Genomic DNA, 19,864 nt, shown 5'->3' with positions numbered 1-19,864 from the left:
GGGTTCCTGACAGCTGACCAAGGGCTGAGCTTGGCCCGAGAGTCAGTAGGGTGTCTGGGCCAACACACAGCAGGGTGTTCCTCAAGAAGGTGGGGACTGCCCACAGCCTGCCCTAAGGGATCAATGGCCCTCTCCCTATGCCGCTCTGGGGAGCAGGAATGGAGAGGAGTGAGGATGGCATGCATAGGTGTTGGGTGGAGGCGCAGCACACAGCCCAAGCCCTGCCACCCTGCCACCCTCCCTCCCAAACTCCCATTCTCTCTCCCCTTTTACCTGTAGCCCAGGCATTCCAGGAGGGCCAGGTGGTCCGGGAACCCCTGGGGGACCCTGAGAGAGAAAAGAAGCAATCAGACCCCAAAGAAAGCTCTGCCCCACTGCTGGGGGGCAACAGCATTAGGGTGGGCAAGCCGTGGGGCGCTGGCGGACACGTGGAGACAGAGGAGACAAGCGACACACACCTGCGGGCCCGGCTGCCAGGAGCTGCCCATCCAAAGTCCCGGAGCACCCTGGGTGGGAGTGGGGGTCGCAAAAGAAGGGAGAGGTTATAGGCAACGTCCACACCAAGCGCAGAGCTGCGTGGGGAGGCAGCTGGCCGGGGCGCAAAGCCCTGCGGGGGCCCTCGCATGTTGAGCCAACACAGGAAGCCAGGCCTCGCCCCCGGCTGGGGGAAGGGCTCTCAGCACCACTTACCGGCATGCCAGAGAAGATGGGATCCCCCCGAGAGGGGCAGGAACACTCCCCTGGCTCGCCCTGAAAAGACAAGAGCCTTTGTCAGAGTAGGGGCAGGGGGCAAGGATGGAGGACCTTCTGGAAACCAACATCTGGGAGGCAGCCCGGGTTCTAGGATGAAGAGGCCAGGGTTTAAATCCAGGATCTGCCTCTTATGACTGTGTCCTTGGGCAACCTGTTCAACCCTCTCGAGCCTCAGTGTCCTTATTTGTAAAATGAGGGCAATAGCACCAAACGCAGAGACTGTCAGGAGGGTGGAATGGATGAACATACACAGAGTTCCTGCCACTGGGAAGCCCTCAGCCCCAAGTTCTGGCTTCTGGGTAAGCCCCAAGTACTGTAATTCCTGTTGGTTTGGGTTCAGTGTCAGTTGCGACACAGGTGTTCTGCCTCCAGGACACTCACGGCTTGGCCACTGTTGTCCTGCTCCCCTTGGCAGGGACCCGTCCCCCAACACCTCTGCCCTCTCACCACTGGTCCTCCCCAACTTAGCTCCTGCCCTGGCCTCTGACTTAGGCCCCATCTGCAAATGCAGCTGCCCCTATGGGTGCCTTGGAGCTCTCTGGGTCTCCCAAGATCCTGGCTGTGCCCTGGGCCAGCAACCAGGTGAAATGAGAAATGTTTGTGCAGGGCCCCTGTTTCCTGGAACCAGGGAGCTGGGGGTAGCAAGGAGACCAGGATGACTCCTTAGCCTCCATCCCCCGTTCCAGAGCCAGTCCCATGTGTACAGATTCCCTAGGGGGCGGGGCTACTGTTAACCTCCCCACATATTGGCCACAGGGCCTTGGGACTCACCTTCTCTCCCTGAGGTCCCTTTTCACCCTGCAGGGAAGAAACACAGCGAGGTGAGTAGATGGGGTGTGGAGGTGAGACTCCCCCTGCTAGAGCTTCCTGCTGCCCTGAGACATCATACTCACTGGCATCCCCCTTGCTCCTGGAAGTCCAGTTTGTCCTTGCTGTCCATCAGGGCCCTGAAGGGAGAGAGCCTAGGGTCAGTGGTGAGCCTGGTCTGCAGCCAGCCACGGGGCCCACCTGTAGGGGAGGGCAATAGCCCATGTCCTGGAAAGAAGGGCCTCTGGCGCAGGAGACAAGGAGCAGAGGAAGGAGGAGACGGGCATTTCCTGAGCACCTTCTGGGTGTCAGGCACTGGGCCAAGTGCCTGTCACACAACAGAGTGGGATCCCCCTCCCAGCCTTGCAGGACAGTACTGTTCTGCTTTACAGGTGAGAAAACTCAGGCTTCAAGAAATGTTGTAATAGATTCCCCAGCACGACTGCACCAGCTACAGGAGGCCCGAGGTCCCCTCTCCCCCGCCCCGTCCACCCCCACTTAAGCGCTTGACACACACTCTGTCCTCTGTCACAAAGGTTACCTCCGATGACTTAGACCGAGACAGGAATTTCTGCTTTTATTTTTCACCAAGAATTTGGAGACTCTGAAAGGCTGTCACTCATGTTGGGTCACACCACGAGCACAGTGTGGCAGGTGCCCCGGCAGTCCAGCTCTACCGGGCCGCACAGACTGGCTGTGTGGACATGGACAGGTTCCTGGCCCCTCTGGGCTTAGGGCTCCCTCAGGGGGCTCTATCAGTGATTGCCAAACTGGAACGGAAATTTCTCTAGGGATCCATAAAGACAGAAAAGATATCCTTCACTGGGCTATTTTCAACATTACCAAAAGCCCAAGGAAATTACACATTTGCTCACAACCTGGCATGGCACAGGCTGGCTGGAAGGTAGTGTTTCTTTGATTTAGGCTAGAATTATACCAACTCGTACAAGTCTAGTAGGTTCATGTGGAGTGGAAGCAGACTATTATACAGGTATTTGATGAATGAAAGTGAGCAAATGCATTTAATATTACTTAATCTATGTGATTTGTTCAATAGACACATCTTTTAAAACGGAATCATTAGTGGGACGGTCATAAAGAGAGGTCTTTGAGGGTAATGAAGTTGAAAGTATTGCTGGTCTCGAGACACCTGTGCTGTCCAGTAGGGTAGCCCATAGTCACGTGTGCTTATTTAAATTTAAGTTAATTAAAATTAAATGAAATTTAAAATTTAGCTCCTCAGTTACACTGGCCACAGCTCGAGCACTCGATAGCCACATGTGGCTAGTGGCTACCCACTCGGGCAGAGCAGAACAGAACATTTCCATCAGCGTGGATAGGTCTATGGGGCAGCAGCCATTTAGAGATCCCCCAAGACCCAGGGTCTGAAGTGGGGGGTGGGTGAGTTAATATACATGCTTTGCGACAGGCAGACCTGGGTTCAAGTCCTGACTCTGACTCCTCACCCTCTGGCCTTCAGCTTCCTCATCTATGAAACAGGGACGATCATAGCCACTCCCTTACTGGGATATTGGGAGGTTTAAGTGAATCTCTGTTGGTCTAGAGCTTAGCACAAGGCTAAGCTGTCACTGCTCCAAAAATTGTGATGATAAGTAATGTCCGTGGTCAGGTGCCCCAGTCCAGGCAATGTGGCCCTCCTTCTCGGAGGCTGGGCTTCTTTCCTCCCATGCCCCATGCTGCCAGCCCCGGTGGGGTCAGCCCCATGCCCTTTTCCCAGCAGCAAAAGCCTTGGCCCCAGCAAGACCTCCAGCACAGCGTGCAGAGAGGACCCTTACCGGAGGCCCAGAGACACTGGCACCAGGGGGCCCCATAGGCCCAGCAGCTCCTTTCAGCCCCGGAGATCCCTATAAAAGAGAGGACACAGAGGCTAAAAGGGACAACCAGGCAGTTGAGATGTATCAGACCAGGTCTGGGGTGGCCCTGTGATAGGCATGTCACAGGTCCTGTGCCCTCTGTCCCCTCTTCCAGGGCACTCCAAAGGATCTCAGGGTTAGTGCCTTATGAGGCAGAGGCTCACCTTGGCGCCCTTCTCTCCAGTGGGACCAGGAGGCCCTCGAGGTCCTGGAAATCCCTGCAGATGGAAGCGCAGTTGGTTAACCCCTACCCTAAAGTGACCCCTTCCCACTCCCCACCCCAGCCTCCTCCAGGCCCAGAAAAGACGTACCTGAATGCCAGGCAAACCCTGGACTCCAGGTTCCCCCTGCAAGTCAGAAAAGACAGAGTGGGCCACAGCTGCCCGAGCCAACCTGTCCCACTGACATACCTGGTCAGGGTGGGGAGTATCTACCAGCCAAACTCAAGAGAGCTCCCCAGGAAGACTGTGAGGATGAGAGAGGCAGGGGGCAGGGGGCAAAGGGAAGATCCTCCACAGAAGTAATGGCAGGCCAGGGCTGCTGCCCAATTCCTTATCTCAGAGCTGTGCCCTTGAGCATCTGAGGGCAAGCAGAGCTCTGTAGCCAGGAGATGGATAGGAGCGGGCAGCTGGCTAATGGAAGTGCTGGGGGGTCTGGGGGCAGGTAAGCAAAGGTAAAGCTAAAAACTCACCTGGGGCCCTTGGGCTCCCTTTCCTGGAGACCCAGGCTCTCCCTGAAGAGGTAGAAGGACAATCCTTGGCTTGAGATTCCCCACTCACCCTTAACACGTTTTTCTCCAACCTCTTCCCCTTAACCTCTTCACTTCCATCCTGTAGCTGATCTTCCCCACTCCAGGCCCAATGCTCCCATGTGTCTGCCCACCCCGACCCCTCACCACACATACCTGCAGCCCAGGCTCCCGGGACCAACACATACCTGGATGCCCTTCAGTCCTGGGGGCCCTTGAACTCCAGGTAGACCAGGCTGGCCCTAAAAGATACAGGTGGCCCATGGGTCCCGCAGGTGGAAGAGAAGGCAAAGCTCAGGCAGGGAAAGACCAGAGGGTGGGCAGCCGGAACTCACCGGTTTACCAGGCCGGCCCACACCTTCTGGGCCTGGTTCTCCTTTGGGGCCGGGCTTCCCAGGCAGTCCTGCCGCATTTGTCACTGCTCCCTGCAGGCTGGGGCAGGCGCTGCACCCGTCACCCTGGTCAGAGACACAGCCAGGAGCCCTGAGCCAGGGCTGACAGCCAGGCCAGCAGCAGGCATCAGAAAGGGAGCCCTTGTGCCCCTTGAGAGCTCTGCCCACCCACTGCCTCCGCCTTGGTCTGGGAAATAAAAACAGCCGCTGACACTCCTCGCCCTTCTCCTGCCTGCTGGGGAGAAGGGCTGAGGCCTCTCCCCGCCGTGACTCTGGTATCCTGTAAGGCTCACAGCTTGACTCTGCAGTCCTTCCCCTCGTTAGCTCTCAGGCTGATTATTTTTTTGCTCACGCAACAAAACACCCCCTGCCCAACCCACCTTTTCTCCTTTAGGGCCTACGGGGCCCCGAACGCCAGGCTCTCCCGACAGGCCCGGCTGCCCCATGGTGCCTGGCACTCCAGGATCTCCAGGATTCCCAGCATCACCCTGGAAGGAGTAGGGTTCACGGAGGGCAGAGGTGACCCAGCTGGGGGCCAGACTGCCCTCTTGGGGACTAAAGGCACTCGGAGCCCTCCAACGGGGCTGAAGGCTGTGCAGGGAGTGGGGAGTAGGTGCGGGGCAATCAGGAAAAGGAGGTGGCAGGCTCATCAGAGAGGCAGTGCCCCCCCACGCGCACGAGGTTCTCACCTTCTGCCCCTTCAGTCCACGCTCTCCGGCCCTGCCCTGGGGAGAAAGCATTTCTAGCACCCAGTCACTCACAGCGGACACCCCTAAACGTCCGGCACTGTCAGACCCAGGGAATACAACAGTACGGAACACAGACCAAAATCTCTGCCCTGTTCTAGGGAAGCAGTACTGTAGAGATTAAGGGAAGAGACGAGCCAGGGACCTGCCTGGGTGATCCCCGGGCAAGTTACTTAACCTCTCTGTGACTCGGTTTGCTTATCTGTCAAAGGGGATGATAAAAATGCAGCTGGCCTCTCTCCTGAGAGTCCCTGTGAGGTTAGACGAGCTAGCACACGTGAAGCAGCGCGTGGCACAGAGCGTGCACTATGGCAGTGCTCGCTGCTATCAGGAAAGCCGTAACAATAATTGGCCCCGCGGTAACTATCACTTTCTGAATGCCTATCGTGTGCTGCCAAGTGCTTCACACACATCACTCCTAGGCTCCACGGCGCCACCATGCAGAGGAAACAGGCACAGAGAGGAAAGGGAACTGGCTCAAGTCATAGAGTGAGGAAAAGGCAGAAAAGAGAATTTAAACTCAGGCCCGTCTGGTCCCAAGTTGGTGCTCTTTACACCCTGCCAGGCTGTGTCCCAGGGTGAAGGGCTGAGGTCCCTCAGGCCAGCTGCCTCTGGTTGACCCTTCCGCCCACTCCCAGCTCCTCCCCATGTCCAGGGAGCCAAGAGACCCACGCAGGGGTCCCTCCTCACTTTGAGCCCCACCTGCAACAACCTGGGAACTCACTTGTTTTCCTGGCAAGCCGAAGCCTGGAGGCCCAGGCTCTCCTTTGTCTCCAGGAGGACCAGGCAAGGCCACCACATAGCCATCCTCGTCCTGAGGCTTGGACAGGGCTGGGCACGGCTCACAAGGCTCCCCCTGCCAAGCCAGGACACAGGGTTGGGGGATCCCGGGCCAGGCTTGGAATCTGGGGCTGGGGAATAGAGCTGGGCCCGATATAGCACCTCTGCTGGGTGAGGGATATCTCAGGAGAGATTTTGGGAGGACAGGGAACAAATGAAGGTGGGGGCCAAATCATCAAGGTCTCGAACGCCATGCTAAGGAAGAAGATGTTACCCTTAGGCAGTGGGGAGCCTCAAAGGGCTTGAATTAGTACAAGAAGTTCTCCCCACTGCAGCGTGGAGCATATCCCCTGACTCACCTTCTCCCCTTTGGTGCCTGTGGGTCCCGCTGGCCCTGGAGGCCCCTGTGTGATTAGAAAAAAGGCCATGTGTGAGGCCTAGCACCTGCCCGGGCTATGCTAGGGCACAGCCCAGGCCTGTTGTCCCCGCAGCAGCAGGCAGCACCTCCCACGTTTCCCTCTCCCCAGAGCTGTCCCAGAATTGTCATATGCCGAGCACACTTACCTGGCGGCCAGCTGGCCCTGCCTCCCCAAAATTACCCTGAGGACAAAGCAGAAAACATGGGGTCAAAGTAAGGAGGCATTACAGGTGCTGAGTCAATCCCAAACCACAAACCGCAAAAGTAGCCTGTGAAGACTGCTAGACTACCTCTCTCCCTTCCTGGCTAGGAACACTGAGGCCTAGGACGGGCAGGGGATTTCCCCAAGGTCCCCCAGAGAGTCTGTGGCAGGCTCCTGCCCCCAGCCTCACTTCCCAGAATCCCAGCCCCATACGCAGCCCTCACCCCGCACACAATGACCGTTAATTCAGTTATCCAACAGCCGTGCACCAGACACCTCCACATCTGTGCACGGGGCCAGGTGTTGGTAGGATGTGGTGAGCAGCATGCACGAACACCTCGTGGAGCTTATACACTTGTGGGGGACAACCAGAACTTTTTAAGTTACCATAACACCAAACAGCGATGAGTGCCATGGAGGAAACAGGCAGGGAGGTGAGATGGGGAGGCCATTCTGGACAGGATGGTCAGAGAAGAGTTGACCATGACAGTTCTCAGAAAGATGAGAATCAGGCCAGCCAGCAAAAGCACGGCAGGGGAGAGTAGAGAGGAAAAACGTACTAGATGGTGGGAGTCACGAGTACAGAATCTAAGAGGTGGGAATGGTCTTGATGTGCTCCTGAGTGGAAGGAGGCTGAGAACCAGGGAGAGGAAGGCCAGGAGAAAGGCAGGCAGGGGCCGGCTGTCCAGGGTCTTGTAAGGCGTAGCAGGACTTTGGTACAGAGTCAGTCGTGAAGGATGTTAAGCAGGGAAATAATGAAACTCAAGTTCTTTTTACAAGGTCAGGTTATATTAGCTGCTGGATGACAAACAGGCCGTGGACGGGTTTGGTGGGTGCAGGCTGGTGAGCCACGATGGGGTTCAGACCACGGTGGTGCGCGTGGAGGTGGAGAGGAGCAGGGGACGTCAACAGAGATGCTGTTGGCAGGACTGTCAGATGGAGGAGCAGACAGGGATCTAGGATGCTGCAGGTTTGGGGCCTGAGGAGTGGGGGGAGGGGACACACCATTTACTGAGGCTGGGACACCCCAGAGAGGAAGCAGCCGTGAGGCAGGGGTACAAAGCTCCATCTGAGAAATGACAGGTGTGGTTTGCCTGACAGAGCAGAGTCTAAACATATATTTCAGTGTTTGTCACCCTTGAACACTCGTCCACCCCCAGAAGCCCTCATTTGAGCAACGCCGCCTTGTAAGTTCAACACTGTCATTTGTCTCCGACACTATCATAAATACAAATGTGAACACGGGCCCCGAAGTTGAGCGGCGAAGATTACAGACTCCGGAGCCAGATTCCTAGGCTCAGCTCCCAGTTCTACACTCAAACACCCATGTGACCTTGGGGAACTGACTTGGCCCTCTCTGTCTCCGATTCTTCAACCGTAGGACGAGAATAATGGAGTAGCTCCCCCATAAGGTTTTAGGAGGATGAAACCAGTTAATACACGCACCAGCGCTTGGAACAGTGCCCAGCCCATTGTAAGTGGTAAAGGAGAGTTAAATACGGTTATTTTATTAAAAGGTAGCCTTACACGTGCCTAATTGTTTTAGATCATCAATAAAATAGAAAATACAACACTAAGGAATTCCCGTGGAGAACATGAGGGCTCTCACAAGTAGGTTCGTTGACTCCCGTCTGCCAAGCACTGATGAATTTTTCTCGCTGTGGATTTGAGCTCTTGTCTGTATCCACCCCATTCCCTGCCTCCCTGCCTCCCTTCCAAGAAGCCCGGGTGCCCCTGGTGGCTAACCCAGATCTCACCTTCTCTCCTTTCAGCCCTGCTGGCCCTGGAGCCCCAGTTTTCCCCTGAAAAAAACAATCAAGTCACAATTAGAGCATCCTCCCACTCCCACCTCTCTGAGACTCCACGGTCCCAGTGTCCACCCAGCAAGAGAAAGGCCAGCCTGGAATTACGAATGCCACAACTAGGCAGGTAGCTGGACAGTTGCTTCTGTTACACAGCCGGGTACTTGGAGGTTCTAGGAGGGAGCCCTAGGGCAAGCAGCTTGGGGCAGCGGAGGGAAGGAGGGAGAAACCAGGCTGCGGGCTGGGGACACCTGCGTCGGGACCTCCATCCTGGTCTCTGCCTGGAGGCTCAGAGCCTGAGGAGCCAGGGAGGCTCCCCGTGTGGCAAAGATGCGGCTGGACTGGGCCAGGCTGGTCACTCACCGGAAGGCCAGGCAAACCGAAGCCAGGGGAACCCACATCTCCTTTGGCCCCTGTAGAGGGCCCAAGATGCTGGGCTCCTACGGCTAAGCTGCAGGATGAGCAGGAGTCCCCCTGGGGAAGGAACAGAAAAAATCGGAAAGGCTCCCAGCAGTCGGGGGGTGGGCAGCCAGGGGGGCCAGTGTTCCCTTACCTTCTCTCCCTTGGGGCCTTGGATGCCAGGATCTCCCTGTAAGGGAGAAAAGGTTTATGGGCTGAGGCTGGGCCTGCAGGGGCACCCCAATTTCCTGGCCATACCCGAGGACAACAATGTTACACACCACAAACTTTTCAAATACCCAGGGGTCCTATGGGGCTCAAGATTAGCATACAGAGCCAGGGCTAATCAACCCATGTAACACATGGAGGAAATCAGGCCAGGCTATGCTACCCTACTGGAAAGTTCCAGTACCTACCCGATCACCTTTCCATCCAACAGCTCCCAGGCCCTCCTGAAAGAAAGTATGGGTGAGGGAGTGGAGTCGAGTGGGGAGTCGAGGCGAGGACCCTGACCCAGCCCTGCCCACTCCTCCACCCCTAACCAACACAGTCCCAGGAGGAGGGCACAGCCTCACTCACTATAAGGGTTGGCTCCACCCCAGCTTGCCCAAAAGGCATCTTAGAGGCTCCTCAAGAACCCTAGGAGGTAGCCATGGAGACCTGGAGGGCCCTCTGGCCCAGCCCCAAACTCTATGGTTCAGCTCCCTCCCATCTAGCTAAGAGCCGGGACCCTCTGCCCACAATCTTTCTATGGCCAAGAGCAGTACCCAGTCCCTGTGTCAAGTGCCCAACTCCTCTCAGGATCACACTCCCAGGACTTTTGTGGGGCCCCTCCATGGCCACCCTGGGCACTCACCTTGGCTGGTGCAGGATCACCTGGCTCCCCCTTGGGCCCTGGCTTTCCAGGGAGCCCCATGAAGTTCTGGAAGCCCTCAGGCAGTGTCGGGCACACTTCACAGGGGTCACCCTAGCAGAAGGGAGAGATCATGAGTGGACAAGTTGGGAGAGACAAGTGGACCCTGGGGAAGACAAGGAGCTCCAGCTAGACACTGGTGGGGGGCCCCACCCTCAACATTAAGGTGGACAGCAGAACACTGGAGAGGCTCTCTGTTCAACTGACTCATTCATTCCACTTATGATTCCTGGACATCACAAAACTCATCCTCGCAACAAGCCATGGGAAGACATGGTGTCCCATTTACAGATGTGGACACTCAGGTGAAGAGGAGCTAAGTGGCACATTCATTAATCATGTGAGCGGCCGAGGCAGGACCCAAACCCAGCTGTCTAACTCCCAAGCCAGGCTCTTTATTCAGTAACCACACACACACACACACACACACACACACACACACACACCATAAGAACCAACAAAGTCCAGCACCCCTGATGCTCAGTGTCACCTTCAGAGAGGGGCTCCCACTCCCACCCCATCCTGGTGCAACCCAGCCTGGATCTCACCTTCTCTCCCTTCAGCCCCGGCACCCCTGGCTTCCCCTGTCAGAAGAAGCAGTGGGTGTTAGTGCCAGCCAGAGGGACTGGTATGCCAAGAGAGGGCCCAAGGACCTAGCCCCCCCTCTCTCTGGAGGCCTTGGCAGAGCAGCCCTGGGCATGGTAGGCCACACACCCCCCTCCCCCTCCAGATTGGGCCTACTTACAGGTTTCCCGCCAGGACCTTCCTTTCCTGGCACCCCCGAGCTGCCCTGTGGTCAGAAGAAGTGTTAAGGGGGAGGCTCCTGGCCATGACCTTGGCCCATCCACCCCTTCCCCATCAGTCCCTTCTCTGAATCGGCAGTACAATCTCAGCCAAATCTCCCATCTCCTCATGGTCAGCTTGGTCAGCAAGCACTCCCTGCCTGCTGTCTGTCCTTCTCCACGTCTAACCCAAGTCCTTCTCCTTGCAAAGGAAGGAAGAATATGAGGCCTCTGTGTAGCCCTTCCCTCGTGCAGCAGGTCCAGAGGAATCTGGGTGACCCCAGAGGAGCCAGAGCAGACAGACATGGTCAGACATTTCCAGGGCTTTCTGCTCATCAAGGCATATGACCTTAAAAGGGGCTTGGGCCCTCCGGTTATGGCCTTTCTGGTCATTACTAGACTTAGGCCTACCTGTCCCCGCGCCTAGAACCCAGGCCAGGGCTCCCAAGTCAGCAAGCAGTGGGAAGGGGACAATCCCCACTGAGGGGCCTGGCTGAACTAAGCCAGCCTTCTCAGCTGAATGCCTGGCTCCCTCCCTCCACGTATGCCTGCTGCCCTGGGTCCCCTTCTCTCTCCTTCCACCATGCAGGGGGTTCCCCAAGTGCCACGCTCCCACCTGTGCTTACCTTGTCTCCTTTAGGGCCTGGTGGGCCACCTGGGTCCCCCTGAGGGCAGGAACAGCATCAGGTAGAGGCTTCCCAGAGGCCCTACATCATAGCGAGATCCACCCAAGCCCCTTCCCCCAACCAGGAGCCCCAGAACCGAGTCTTATCTCCCCAGCCCTGGCCAGACCAGAGAAGAGTCTCTGAGGAAAGAACAGCAGGAGGGGCAAAGAGTACTCACCGGGGTCCCAGGAAGTCCTATCCCAGGGGGCCCAGGGTGGCCAGGGGGTCCAGGCTTTCCAGCCAGCCCCTCAGGCCCAACAAAACCGGGGTCTCCCTGGTACAGACAAGGTGGGTGTGAGAGAGCCATCGCCTCAGCCTCACCACCCACTCTCCATCCCACAGGTACCCACAACTCACCTTCTGCCCTTTGGGCCCCATGACGCAGATCTCCCCTGGCCGGCCCTGTGGGGTAGAAGGTGGAAGAAGAGCCTGAGGCCTGGCACCGCCTGGGACAGCAGCCCCACTGAGATGGGTACGCACCCAGCTGCCCACCCTCAGAACCCCTCCCCAAAGCCAGACTCCAGCCCTGTGCCCCAAGGTCATCAGATGTCAACCTCAGGGCATCAGACGTCAGGGGTCAGGCTGGGAGTCAGGGGGCCTGAGTTCAGGTCCTGTTCTGTCCCCTCCTAGCTCTGCTTCCTGGGGCACAGCCTCCCCCTCCCTGGGTTTCCGTTCTCCTGTCTGAGCAAGGCTAGTAGGTTGGACTCTGATGGCTAACTCCAGCATTTCACTGAGGGCCATGGGGTGGTGGCGAGGAAGGGTCCCGAGCACCGTACATCGCGGCCTGGCTTTCCTGGAGAGCCCTTGATGCCTCCGTCTCCCTTCTCGCCTTTCTGGCCCTGGGGAAGGAAAAGGTAAAGTGATGGGGGCTGAGAGAATGGGCTGGAAGAACCAAACCAGCCCTATCGGGAGGAAGGACAACTGGCTTCTCGACCCCCAGTTTCTGCCTCCCCAGAGACTGAATGGCTGCAGTCACTACAGGAAGGTAGACAACAGAAAGAACTTCTGGGCCAGGGAGTCTGTGGGGGCACGTGGACAGGGCAGGGTGACAGGGAGGGACAGAGAGTATTGCCACTTCTGGCCTCCTGTGGGGATGGTACCCTCCGTCCTCTGGCAAGATTTTAGACATCTTCCTCAAGTCTGAGGGCCCACAGGCCTCCCTGGCACCCGCCCCTCCAAATCCAGGCCCATTACCTTCTGGCCTGCAGAGCCTGGAAGTCCTGAGGGTCCCTGAGTTGAGGAGGGGACACAAGACAAGAGGTGAGGGAAAGAGGGGGAGGCTGGGCCAAGACCCCGCTGCCCGGCCCTGTCCTCAGTCCCACACTCACCAAGGCTCCTGACTCCCCCTTCTCTCCCTTGGGGCCTTCTGCACACTGAGAAGGGAGATAAGGGGTGGGAGATAAAAAGGTCACCTGGTGGACAGCAAGGATACACATGCCCCTTCTCTGGGGGCTGACCCCATATTGGCCTTGCCTCCAGGTCTTTATTAAGATTTTATCTATTTATTCATGAGAGACACAGAGAGAGGCAAAGACACAGACAGAGGGAGAAGCAGGCTCCCTGTGGAGAGCTCGATGCGAGACTCGATCCCAGAACCCCAGGATCACAACCTCAGACGCTCAAGCCTCTGAGCCACCCAGGCGTCCACCTCCAGGTCTTACCTGAAGTGGGGCCTCCGGGGAGACTCGGACGCAGTCACTGCCCTAGAGGTAGGGAACCAGGGATCTGGGTGAGACCCTGTTTTGAGAAGGATAGGCTCAAGAGTCCCACAGTCCCCTAAAAAATAGAGGCCTCTGTAAACTGACTCCTAGAAAGACCCCACCCATCAGCCCCCATGTAGGCCAGGCTGCAGGATTTGGGCTGAGCTGATGGGATGGCTCACATGGCAGCCCACCCCCAGGGTACAGCTGGGGAGGGCCCTGCAGTGGGCATGGCTGGGGCACTTACCCGGGCTCCCTTCTCTCCTTTGGGGCCTGATGGGCCAGGCAGGCCTCGCTCACCTTTCCCTCCCTGTGAATGAGATCAAAACAGGGACTGGGACCCGAGGGAGCACATGGGAGACCTGCCGAAGCTCTTCCCAGCCCGTCTTCACCCATCCACCACGCTCGGGTGTGTAAATGAGCACAGCCTGCCCCAACCCCCAAGCATGCACACAGCATATGGATTCCATATGCATTCATCCATATGGCCCTCCCACCCCAAGAGGCTATATTTGGCAGATCTATAGTCTCACAAAGAGGGTACTTTCCCCACACCCCTACCCAAGCACGCGAGCTCGCACGCAGCTCGCCCTGGGGCACATGGACACATATGCACGGATACACACATGTGGGATGACAGATCCATGATGGGGAGTGTCAGGCTGCCAGAGTTCAAATCCTGCCCCTACCGCTTACTAGCATGTGACTCAGGGCAGGTCATGTCACCTCTCTGAGACTCAGTCTCTTCAGCAATAAAAAGGGACTCATGGGGATCCGTGGGTGGCGCAGCAGTTTAGCGCCTGCCTTTGGCCCAGGGCACGATCCTGGAGACCCAGGATCGAATCCCACGTCGGGCTCCCGGTGCATGGAGCCTGCTTCTCCCTCTGCCTGTGTCTCTGCCTCTCTCTCTCTCTGTGTGTGTGACTATCATAAATAAATAAAAATTTAAAAAAAAAGAAAAGGGACTCATGTTAGCCCCTCCTCAGGGGGTTGTGTCAAGGAAGAAAGGTGACAGTGCACTCAAGGTGCTCAGCACAGAGCCTGGCACTCACGCAACACTCACACAAAGGCAGCCCCAGGGGCTGTGCGATGTACCCTTGGGCACCCACAAGCACACAGCTCCACATTCACATGCGTGCCGCCTACCCCGTCGCTCATGCCCTCTGTGGTCCTGTCAGGCCCACGGGCACAAGGGCTCACTCCCCCTGCCACAGGGGGCCACACACACATGTGAACGTGTGTCCCAGAAGGCACACAGCCAGACCCCCACACTATCACCCCAATACCCCCAGGCCCACACGGGGCACTGCTGAGTCTCAGTTTTTTATGAAGTAAAATGCTAGTGGCCTCCCCGCAGGATGCCCGAGGAGGGGGGAAGGTAAGAGATGTGCAATGCAAGGCCCAAAGCCTGATGCACAGTAGGACTCAGAAAAGGGGCACCTTTAACATCCTTATACACACACAGCTCCCTACTCTCCCCAACACACACACACACACACACACACACACACACAGACACCTAATCACCCCCCACACATACAGGTTCGGGTAGCCCTGATAGAAACACACAGCCATGGGGTAACACACTGTGGGGACAGGCCGGGACTTCCAAAGCGGGCAAGAATGTCCTGTTCTCCATCTTGGACTCACCTTGGGTCCAGAGGGACCGACTGTCACCTGGGGGGCAAAGAAAACATTGTACCTCAGGGATGGAGGAAAAACCAGGGATGCAGAGAAGGCAAGCAATTAAACAGGGTCACACAGCATTGTGGCAGGACCAACACCCCAAATCCAAGACCACCAGCAGATCAACAGCTCTACCCCCAAGGCCACCCAGCATGCTGACTTTATATCCTAAGGCTGTCAGACTTGCAGAGGGGTCTAACCTACCTTCTTTAAACTGCCTGGCTTTAGCTAGTCCCACCCCCTACTTGTTAGGATTACAGGGCTGTTCGGTTGCCATGGTAACTCCTGCATATCCGGGGACCATCAGCCTTACCAGATTTGGTGGGGGGCTAGATGGAAAGAAGGCCAGGCAGCAGAGGAGTACTTCCTGTGTCCCCCAAGGTCAGGGGGCTTGAAGCAGAGGGTAACCAGGGCTGTGCCCTTTATAGACTAACGTGGCATGTCAATTCAGAATGTCAGGCTATGGGAAAGTGGTGACCTATGCCACCCACGGAAGAGGTACAGTTGGGTACTAGCTTTGCTCACACCGAGCCCCTCTCCTTTGTCCTTCTGTACCCCAGAAGGAGGCTGGACCAGAGCCAGCTAGAGAGGGATATGAGGGGAGGTCCTGAGCCAACATGGGGTTGGGGGCCAGTGCCGAGCTGTGCCACCCTGAGTCAGCCTTCCCCTTCTCAAGGCCTCCAAGCTGATGTGGGAAGCCTTCAAGCAGGGCAGCCCTGAGTCCTGGTGGGAAGTGGAAAGCCGGGATCAGCAACCAAGGTCCTAGCCCTACCAGCCACTATCCTGTCCCCATTTCACCCCGGATCCCAATACATTGTCTGAATCACAAGGCATGAGGCTTCCTTCCATGAAGCCCTTGGTGGGGATGGGGTGGGAGTCAAGTCCAGCTCTGGGGGATGTGCAGGGAGGGAGTGTGATAAGAGCACAGAGGTCCACTTGTTTTTAACCAGAAAGCCAACTAGCCCACTCCCAGCCCCCACCCACCCCACCCTGCACACTCTCTATTCACTCACATTGCTTTCCCGGGCACCATGGACACAGGGTGGACACTACAAGGGAAGAATGGGCCAAGAGGTCAGTTCTGAGAGCCCGGAGCCGGCCTTCCAAACCCCATTTCCCTGCATACACACAGCAAGCACACAGAACATCATGTGTGTCCTGGGTGAAGTCCAAGGGAGCAAGAAGATAGGAATCCTACCAAACAAGCCTCATCCCTGAACTTCCAGCATCCCGGAGCCAAGCCATTTCTCACATGAGGAACTGAAGCCCGGAGAGAAACAGCAGTGGGATCTGGGTCACGCAGCATGTGGGGGCAGAGTGAGGCCTAGAATCTGGGGTCCCACAGCCAAGGCTTGGACTCTTCCCATGATGCCCGTGGCCATTTGCTGCCAACTCGGCAGGAATGTCCAGGAGGAGCCCCTCCTCCTCTACCCACCCAAGGAGAGGCAGCAGGCAGACAGGGCCCAGCACTGAGCCCCGAAGGAATGCTAGGAGCTGAGTAGTCATCCCAAACCCCCATGCCCAGGCTCAAGCGCCCCAAAGTCTGTCAAAAGGGTTCATGCTGGCACCTCCTCAACCAAGCTCTTTTTGCCAGTCTAGATGGGAGGCTTACCTCATTGGCTGCTGGCTCCTGACGGGCCTGGGAAGAGGGAGGGCATGGTAATGGGCAGGAAGCAGAGGGTATGAAACGCTGCTTCCAATACTCCTACCCAAGAACCATCAGGAGCGGGTGCCCTACATTGTGCCAGGTACTGTCTGTCTCGCCCCCATTCATCCTTCCTTCTCCGAGCTGGCGCCTATACAGCCTAAGCTCTGTCCAGGAGTGGGGGCAGGTGGGAAGAGTGTGGGCGTACAGTGGCTTATTCAAGGGGTTTACAGAGGGTACAGAGAGCAGACCAGGTCACCGTGAACTCCTCTCCCCACCTCCCCCCTCCTAGCTCTACCTTTGTTCCTCTTTCTTCTTTCTGGCTGATACTTCCTGTCAGCTGGGCATCCACCTGGGTAGACAGAGTGAAAAGGAATTTTTCAAGAGGGAGCAGCACAGGAGCCCACGCCAGATAAAGGCACCCAGGTAGGGGCAGGGACCCAGGTACCCCCTCAGCTGGCACCTCCCAAGGCATCAAGAGCCTGCCCAGGCCCCTGGCACTCCCACAGGTCCCCCTCCTTCTCCCCTTCACCCATGTGATGTCGGAGAAAACAAGACCATGAATCAATGGGATCCTGTGTTCCTGCAGCCAAAGGCTGGGCATGATGCCCAGCGGACAGGGAGACTGCCCAGCCTGGGGGCGGGGCAAAGGGAGGAACTGGGTTTCCCTGCCACCCTAAAGAACCTGAGAGTAGGTAGGGCAGCTGGCCATGGTGCTGGGCGTCGAATCAGCCTGGCATTGGCTGGGGCTGGGCTCAGGAGGGCAAGCAATCCCTGAGGGAAGCAGTGTGTCCTGGCCTCTGATCTCACATAGCTCTGTCCCGGAGCAACTGCCTTTGGGTGCAAGCCTGGTCTTGACCTCGCCAGAAGGGTCTGGGGTGACGTCAGTGAGGGGCTGGGTAGTGCCAGAGCTAGATGGGCACCTCCCTCAGTGCCAACAGGCAGGTAGGCACAGGTTTACCCGGTGGGCTCTCTGCCTCCTGGAATCCTATAGGGGTGGGGCTTCCGGTGCCCTCCCTACCCCAGGCACAACTGACCCTGGTGGTCCACCTCGGTGCCACTTCTACTCACCTATGCTCATGTCTACCTGCCCTGCCCACCCACCTTGCTGTTTTGAGGCTCCTCCAAGCAAAAGCAGCGGGTGTAGACCTTGCCTTCAGTTTGTGGATTGATCTCGATGAGCTCATTGCTCTGGGTGTCCCGGCGGGCCTTGGACGTTTCTGGGGGACACTGTCCAGAGTGACAGAAGGGTTGGGGTCAGTTCAGAAGTCACGCCCTCCCCACCCCTCACCCACCATCCTGCGATCTCATTGCATCCCTATCCAGGTCCCCATCTCCAGCTCACCAGGCCCATGGAAAGTGCCCCGACCTTCCCAGCGGGGCCGGAGCTGGGCCACTCACCCCTCCTGGCAAAATCTCACAGCATCCTTCCTCCAGCACAAGCTCTGGGTCACAGTAGATGTGTGCCTGCTGAAGGTCAAACTGCAGGAGACATGCAAGTCAGTTTCCCGCTTCATTCTGTCAAATAGCTCAGTGCCCTTGGCTGCCCATGAGGCCCAGAGAAGGCCCCACCCCAGAATGCGCCCTCAGCGTTTCTGGTTTCACCGGGGGAGACCTTCAGGAACAGAACTGTCACCAAAAGCAAAACAGAACTGCACACACAAGAAAGACAGGGAGGAGGGAGACAAGGTCACTTTGGTCCAGAGGAACAGGGGCGGGGAGGTTCCATTTCAGCAGGGCCTTGAAGGCTGAGCAAATACCCTGCAGGTGGGTATGCATCCCGGGTGGAGGTGACAGCATAGGCAAAGGCACATGGGTGTGAAAGGAGCAGGCAAGATGTATGACTAGGAAGGAACTGACCAGAAGAAGCTAACGTGTAAATGAAGGAAAAGATACCATAGACATGTTAGGGATCAGGTCGTGAAGGGCCTTGAATGCCAAGTTAATATATTTAGGCTGCACCCGGAGGGCAGTGGGCAACCACAACAGGATTCTGAGCAAGGGAAGGACCTGGTCAGACAGAGATTCCCGGGAGCTCACCCAGGCTCCCAGAAGGTGGGAACAGAGGCCAACGCCCGACCTGGCACTCACCGAGACGGGTTTCCCCTGCTCCGCATCCAGGCCCAGAAAGACGTGGCCCCCTGGCCGCATGGGTCGCCGGGGCCCCAGAGGCCGGGAGGAGGCTGAGGTGCAGTCCACGTGCACAGAGGCCACACGTTCAGCCACGCTCAGCACCAGCTTGTGCCAGCGCAGGTCAAAGAGCTGGGGCACTGGGAAGATGCAGGACACAAAGTCGCCGTCTTGGCCCCGGGCCCGGAGCTCCAGGCTCCGCTCTTGGCTGTTGACTTCCAGGGAAATCTGTGTGCAATTGAGAAAGGACCAGGACAGAGGATCAGAGCCCCATGGGCTCAGTAGAGCAAAGCTCAGGGCTCTCAAGGTCATTTCCTAGGAGGGGGCACTGAAGCCCAGAAAGAGGAGAAAGCTGGTAGGGCAGGAGCCGCTGGGGTAAGGGTAACCTTGAGGGTGGGCACTGGGGATGGGACACAGAGCCCCTGAATTCACAAGCTGGGACAGAGGTTGGACTGGACTGGGACTGCTCGATGCCCCAAGAGCCAGGGGGGGTAGTCTGGCTCACCTGTGGGTACCCATCTCCATCGGTCACTTGAAATAAATACCACGTGTGCTGGTGGGTGTGTTTCTTCAGCAATAGCGTCAGCACCAGGGCAAACTCACTGGGGAGGCCCCGAGGGAAGACTCGCCTGGGGGTAGAGCCGGGAGGGGTACCCTGAGGCTCAGGTGAGAGGCCACCTGCTGCCTTCCCTGGGCCCTCAGGACTGCTGAACCTACATGAGACACGCACAAGCCCACACCTCCAAACCGACACATGCATATGCATGTTTGTTTAGTCTACTGACATTTATCAAGTGTCTACTATGTAGGTGGAACTGGCTACTGGGGATAACAGTGGTGAAAGCACAGAGAAAGTTCCTGCCCTCATGGAGCCTTCAAGTCTTGGGGGGGGGGAGCAGAAATAGGACCCTAAACAAAGAATCCCTGGGATGACTATGTCACTAAATCATGACAATTGTGGTTAAGTTCTTCTAAGAAATCCAGGATGCCCTGGAATCCAGGATAACCAGGACTGGGGTAGAAGAAGATGCTGGAAAAAGATAAAAAGCATTCAGCATGACTAGAGCAGCAAGAAAGAAAGAAGAACGTTTTAGAAGTTGAGGCTAGAGAGGAAAGCAGGAGCCAGACTCCCCGGGGACTTGTGGGAGTATGAACTTTACATGTGGACACATGTGGGTGCGCACACACACACACACACACACACACACATACACACATACAGACTCTTGCCAGGTTCCCATCCCCATCCCTGGGTCTTCATGGTGCCCAGAGGATACAGACCTGTCCCCCAGGGGCTAGCCAGAGGTAGGGGAGGGACAGAGGGTGGGTCAGCCACACATTTCTTCTGTGCCTACCCTACAAGCCCCAGAAGTGGAAACCAGGTTGACTCCTGGCAACGAGTGGGAGAAGATGACCCACAGA

General features: G+C 57.1%; 1 protein-coding gene across 6 annotated transcripts in view; it reads right to left on the bottom strand.

Annotated features, from left to right (window-relative positions):
• The window catches only part of COL16A1 (collagen type XVI alpha 1 chain), a 49,024-nt gene that overhangs the window by 25,023 nt on the left and 4,137 nt on the right, over window positions 1-19,864 (bottom strand). For 3 of the 6 annotated variants that reach the window (XM_077898757.1, XM_077898761.1, XM_077898758.1), the window contains exons 5-43: window positions 18,948-19,071; window positions 18,404-18,670; window positions 17,714-17,794; window positions 17,417-17,542; window positions 16,611-16,664; window positions 16,280-16,306; window positions 15,681-15,716; window positions 14,632-14,658; window positions 13,229-13,291; window positions 12,943-12,984; window positions 12,610-12,654; window positions 12,476-12,511; window positions 12,058-12,120; window positions 11,639-11,683; window positions 11,460-11,555; window positions 11,243-11,281; window positions 10,580-10,624; window positions 10,383-10,418; window positions 9,778-9,888; window positions 9,338-9,373; window positions 9,076-9,111; window positions 8,886-8,996; window positions 8,478-8,522; window positions 6,665-6,700; window positions 6,460-6,504; window positions 6,045-6,176; window positions 5,264-5,299; window positions 4,955-5,062; window positions 4,518-4,640; window positions 4,371-4,424; window positions 4,126-4,167; window positions 3,746-3,781; window positions 3,599-3,652; window positions 3,357-3,425; window positions 1,647-1,700; window positions 1,525-1,551; window positions 691-750; window positions 459-506; window positions 274-327 (exon numbers count right to left, since the gene is read on the bottom strand). In XM_077898757.1, the coding sequence (XP_077754883.1) occupies window positions 274-327; window positions 459-506; window positions 691-750; window positions 1,525-1,551; window positions 1,647-1,700; window positions 3,357-3,425; window positions 3,599-3,652; window positions 3,746-3,781; window positions 4,126-4,167; window positions 4,371-4,424; window positions 4,518-4,640; window positions 4,955-5,062; window positions 5,264-5,299; window positions 6,045-6,176; window positions 6,460-6,504; window positions 6,665-6,700; window positions 8,478-8,522; window positions 8,886-8,996; window positions 9,076-9,111; window positions 9,338-9,373; window positions 9,778-9,888; window positions 10,383-10,418; window positions 10,580-10,624; window positions 11,243-11,281; window positions 11,460-11,555; window positions 11,639-11,683; window positions 12,058-12,120; window positions 12,476-12,511; window positions 12,610-12,654; window positions 12,943-12,984; window positions 13,229-13,291; window positions 14,632-14,658; window positions 15,681-15,716; window positions 16,280-16,306; window positions 16,611-16,664; window positions 17,417-17,542; window positions 17,714-17,794; window positions 18,404-18,670; window positions 18,948-19,071 (2,569 nt within the window). The remainder of the gene's footprint in view (window positions 1-273; window positions 328-458; window positions 507-690; window positions 751-1,524; window positions 1,552-1,646; window positions 1,701-3,356; window positions 3,426-3,598; window positions 3,653-3,745; window positions 3,782-4,125; window positions 4,168-4,370; window positions 4,425-4,517; window positions 4,641-4,954; window positions 5,063-5,263; window positions 5,300-6,044; window positions 6,177-6,459; window positions 6,505-6,664; window positions 6,701-8,477; window positions 8,523-8,885; window positions 8,997-9,075; window positions 9,112-9,337; window positions 9,374-9,777; window positions 9,889-10,382; window positions 10,419-10,579; window positions 10,625-11,242; window positions 11,282-11,459; window positions 11,556-11,638; window positions 11,684-12,057; window positions 12,121-12,475; window positions 12,512-12,609; window positions 12,655-12,942; window positions 12,985-13,228; window positions 13,292-14,631; window positions 14,659-15,680; window positions 15,717-16,279; window positions 16,307-16,610; window positions 16,665-17,416; window positions 17,543-17,713; window positions 17,795-18,403; window positions 18,671-18,947; window positions 19,072-19,864) is intronic. The other 3 variants (XM_077898760.1, XM_077898759.1, XM_077898762.1) reach the window with 3 other exon arrangements.

Source organism: Canis aureus, chromosome 5 (genome assembly GCF_053574225.1).
Source record: "Canis aureus isolate CA01 chromosome 5, VMU_Caureus_v.1.0, whole genome shotgun sequence".
Taxonomy (NCBI): domain Eukaryota; kingdom Metazoa; phylum Chordata; class Mammalia; order Carnivora; family Canidae; genus Canis; species Canis aureus.
The sequence above is the reverse complement of the archived record's forward strand: the minus strand, read 5'-3'. Positions and strand labels throughout refer to the sequence as shown.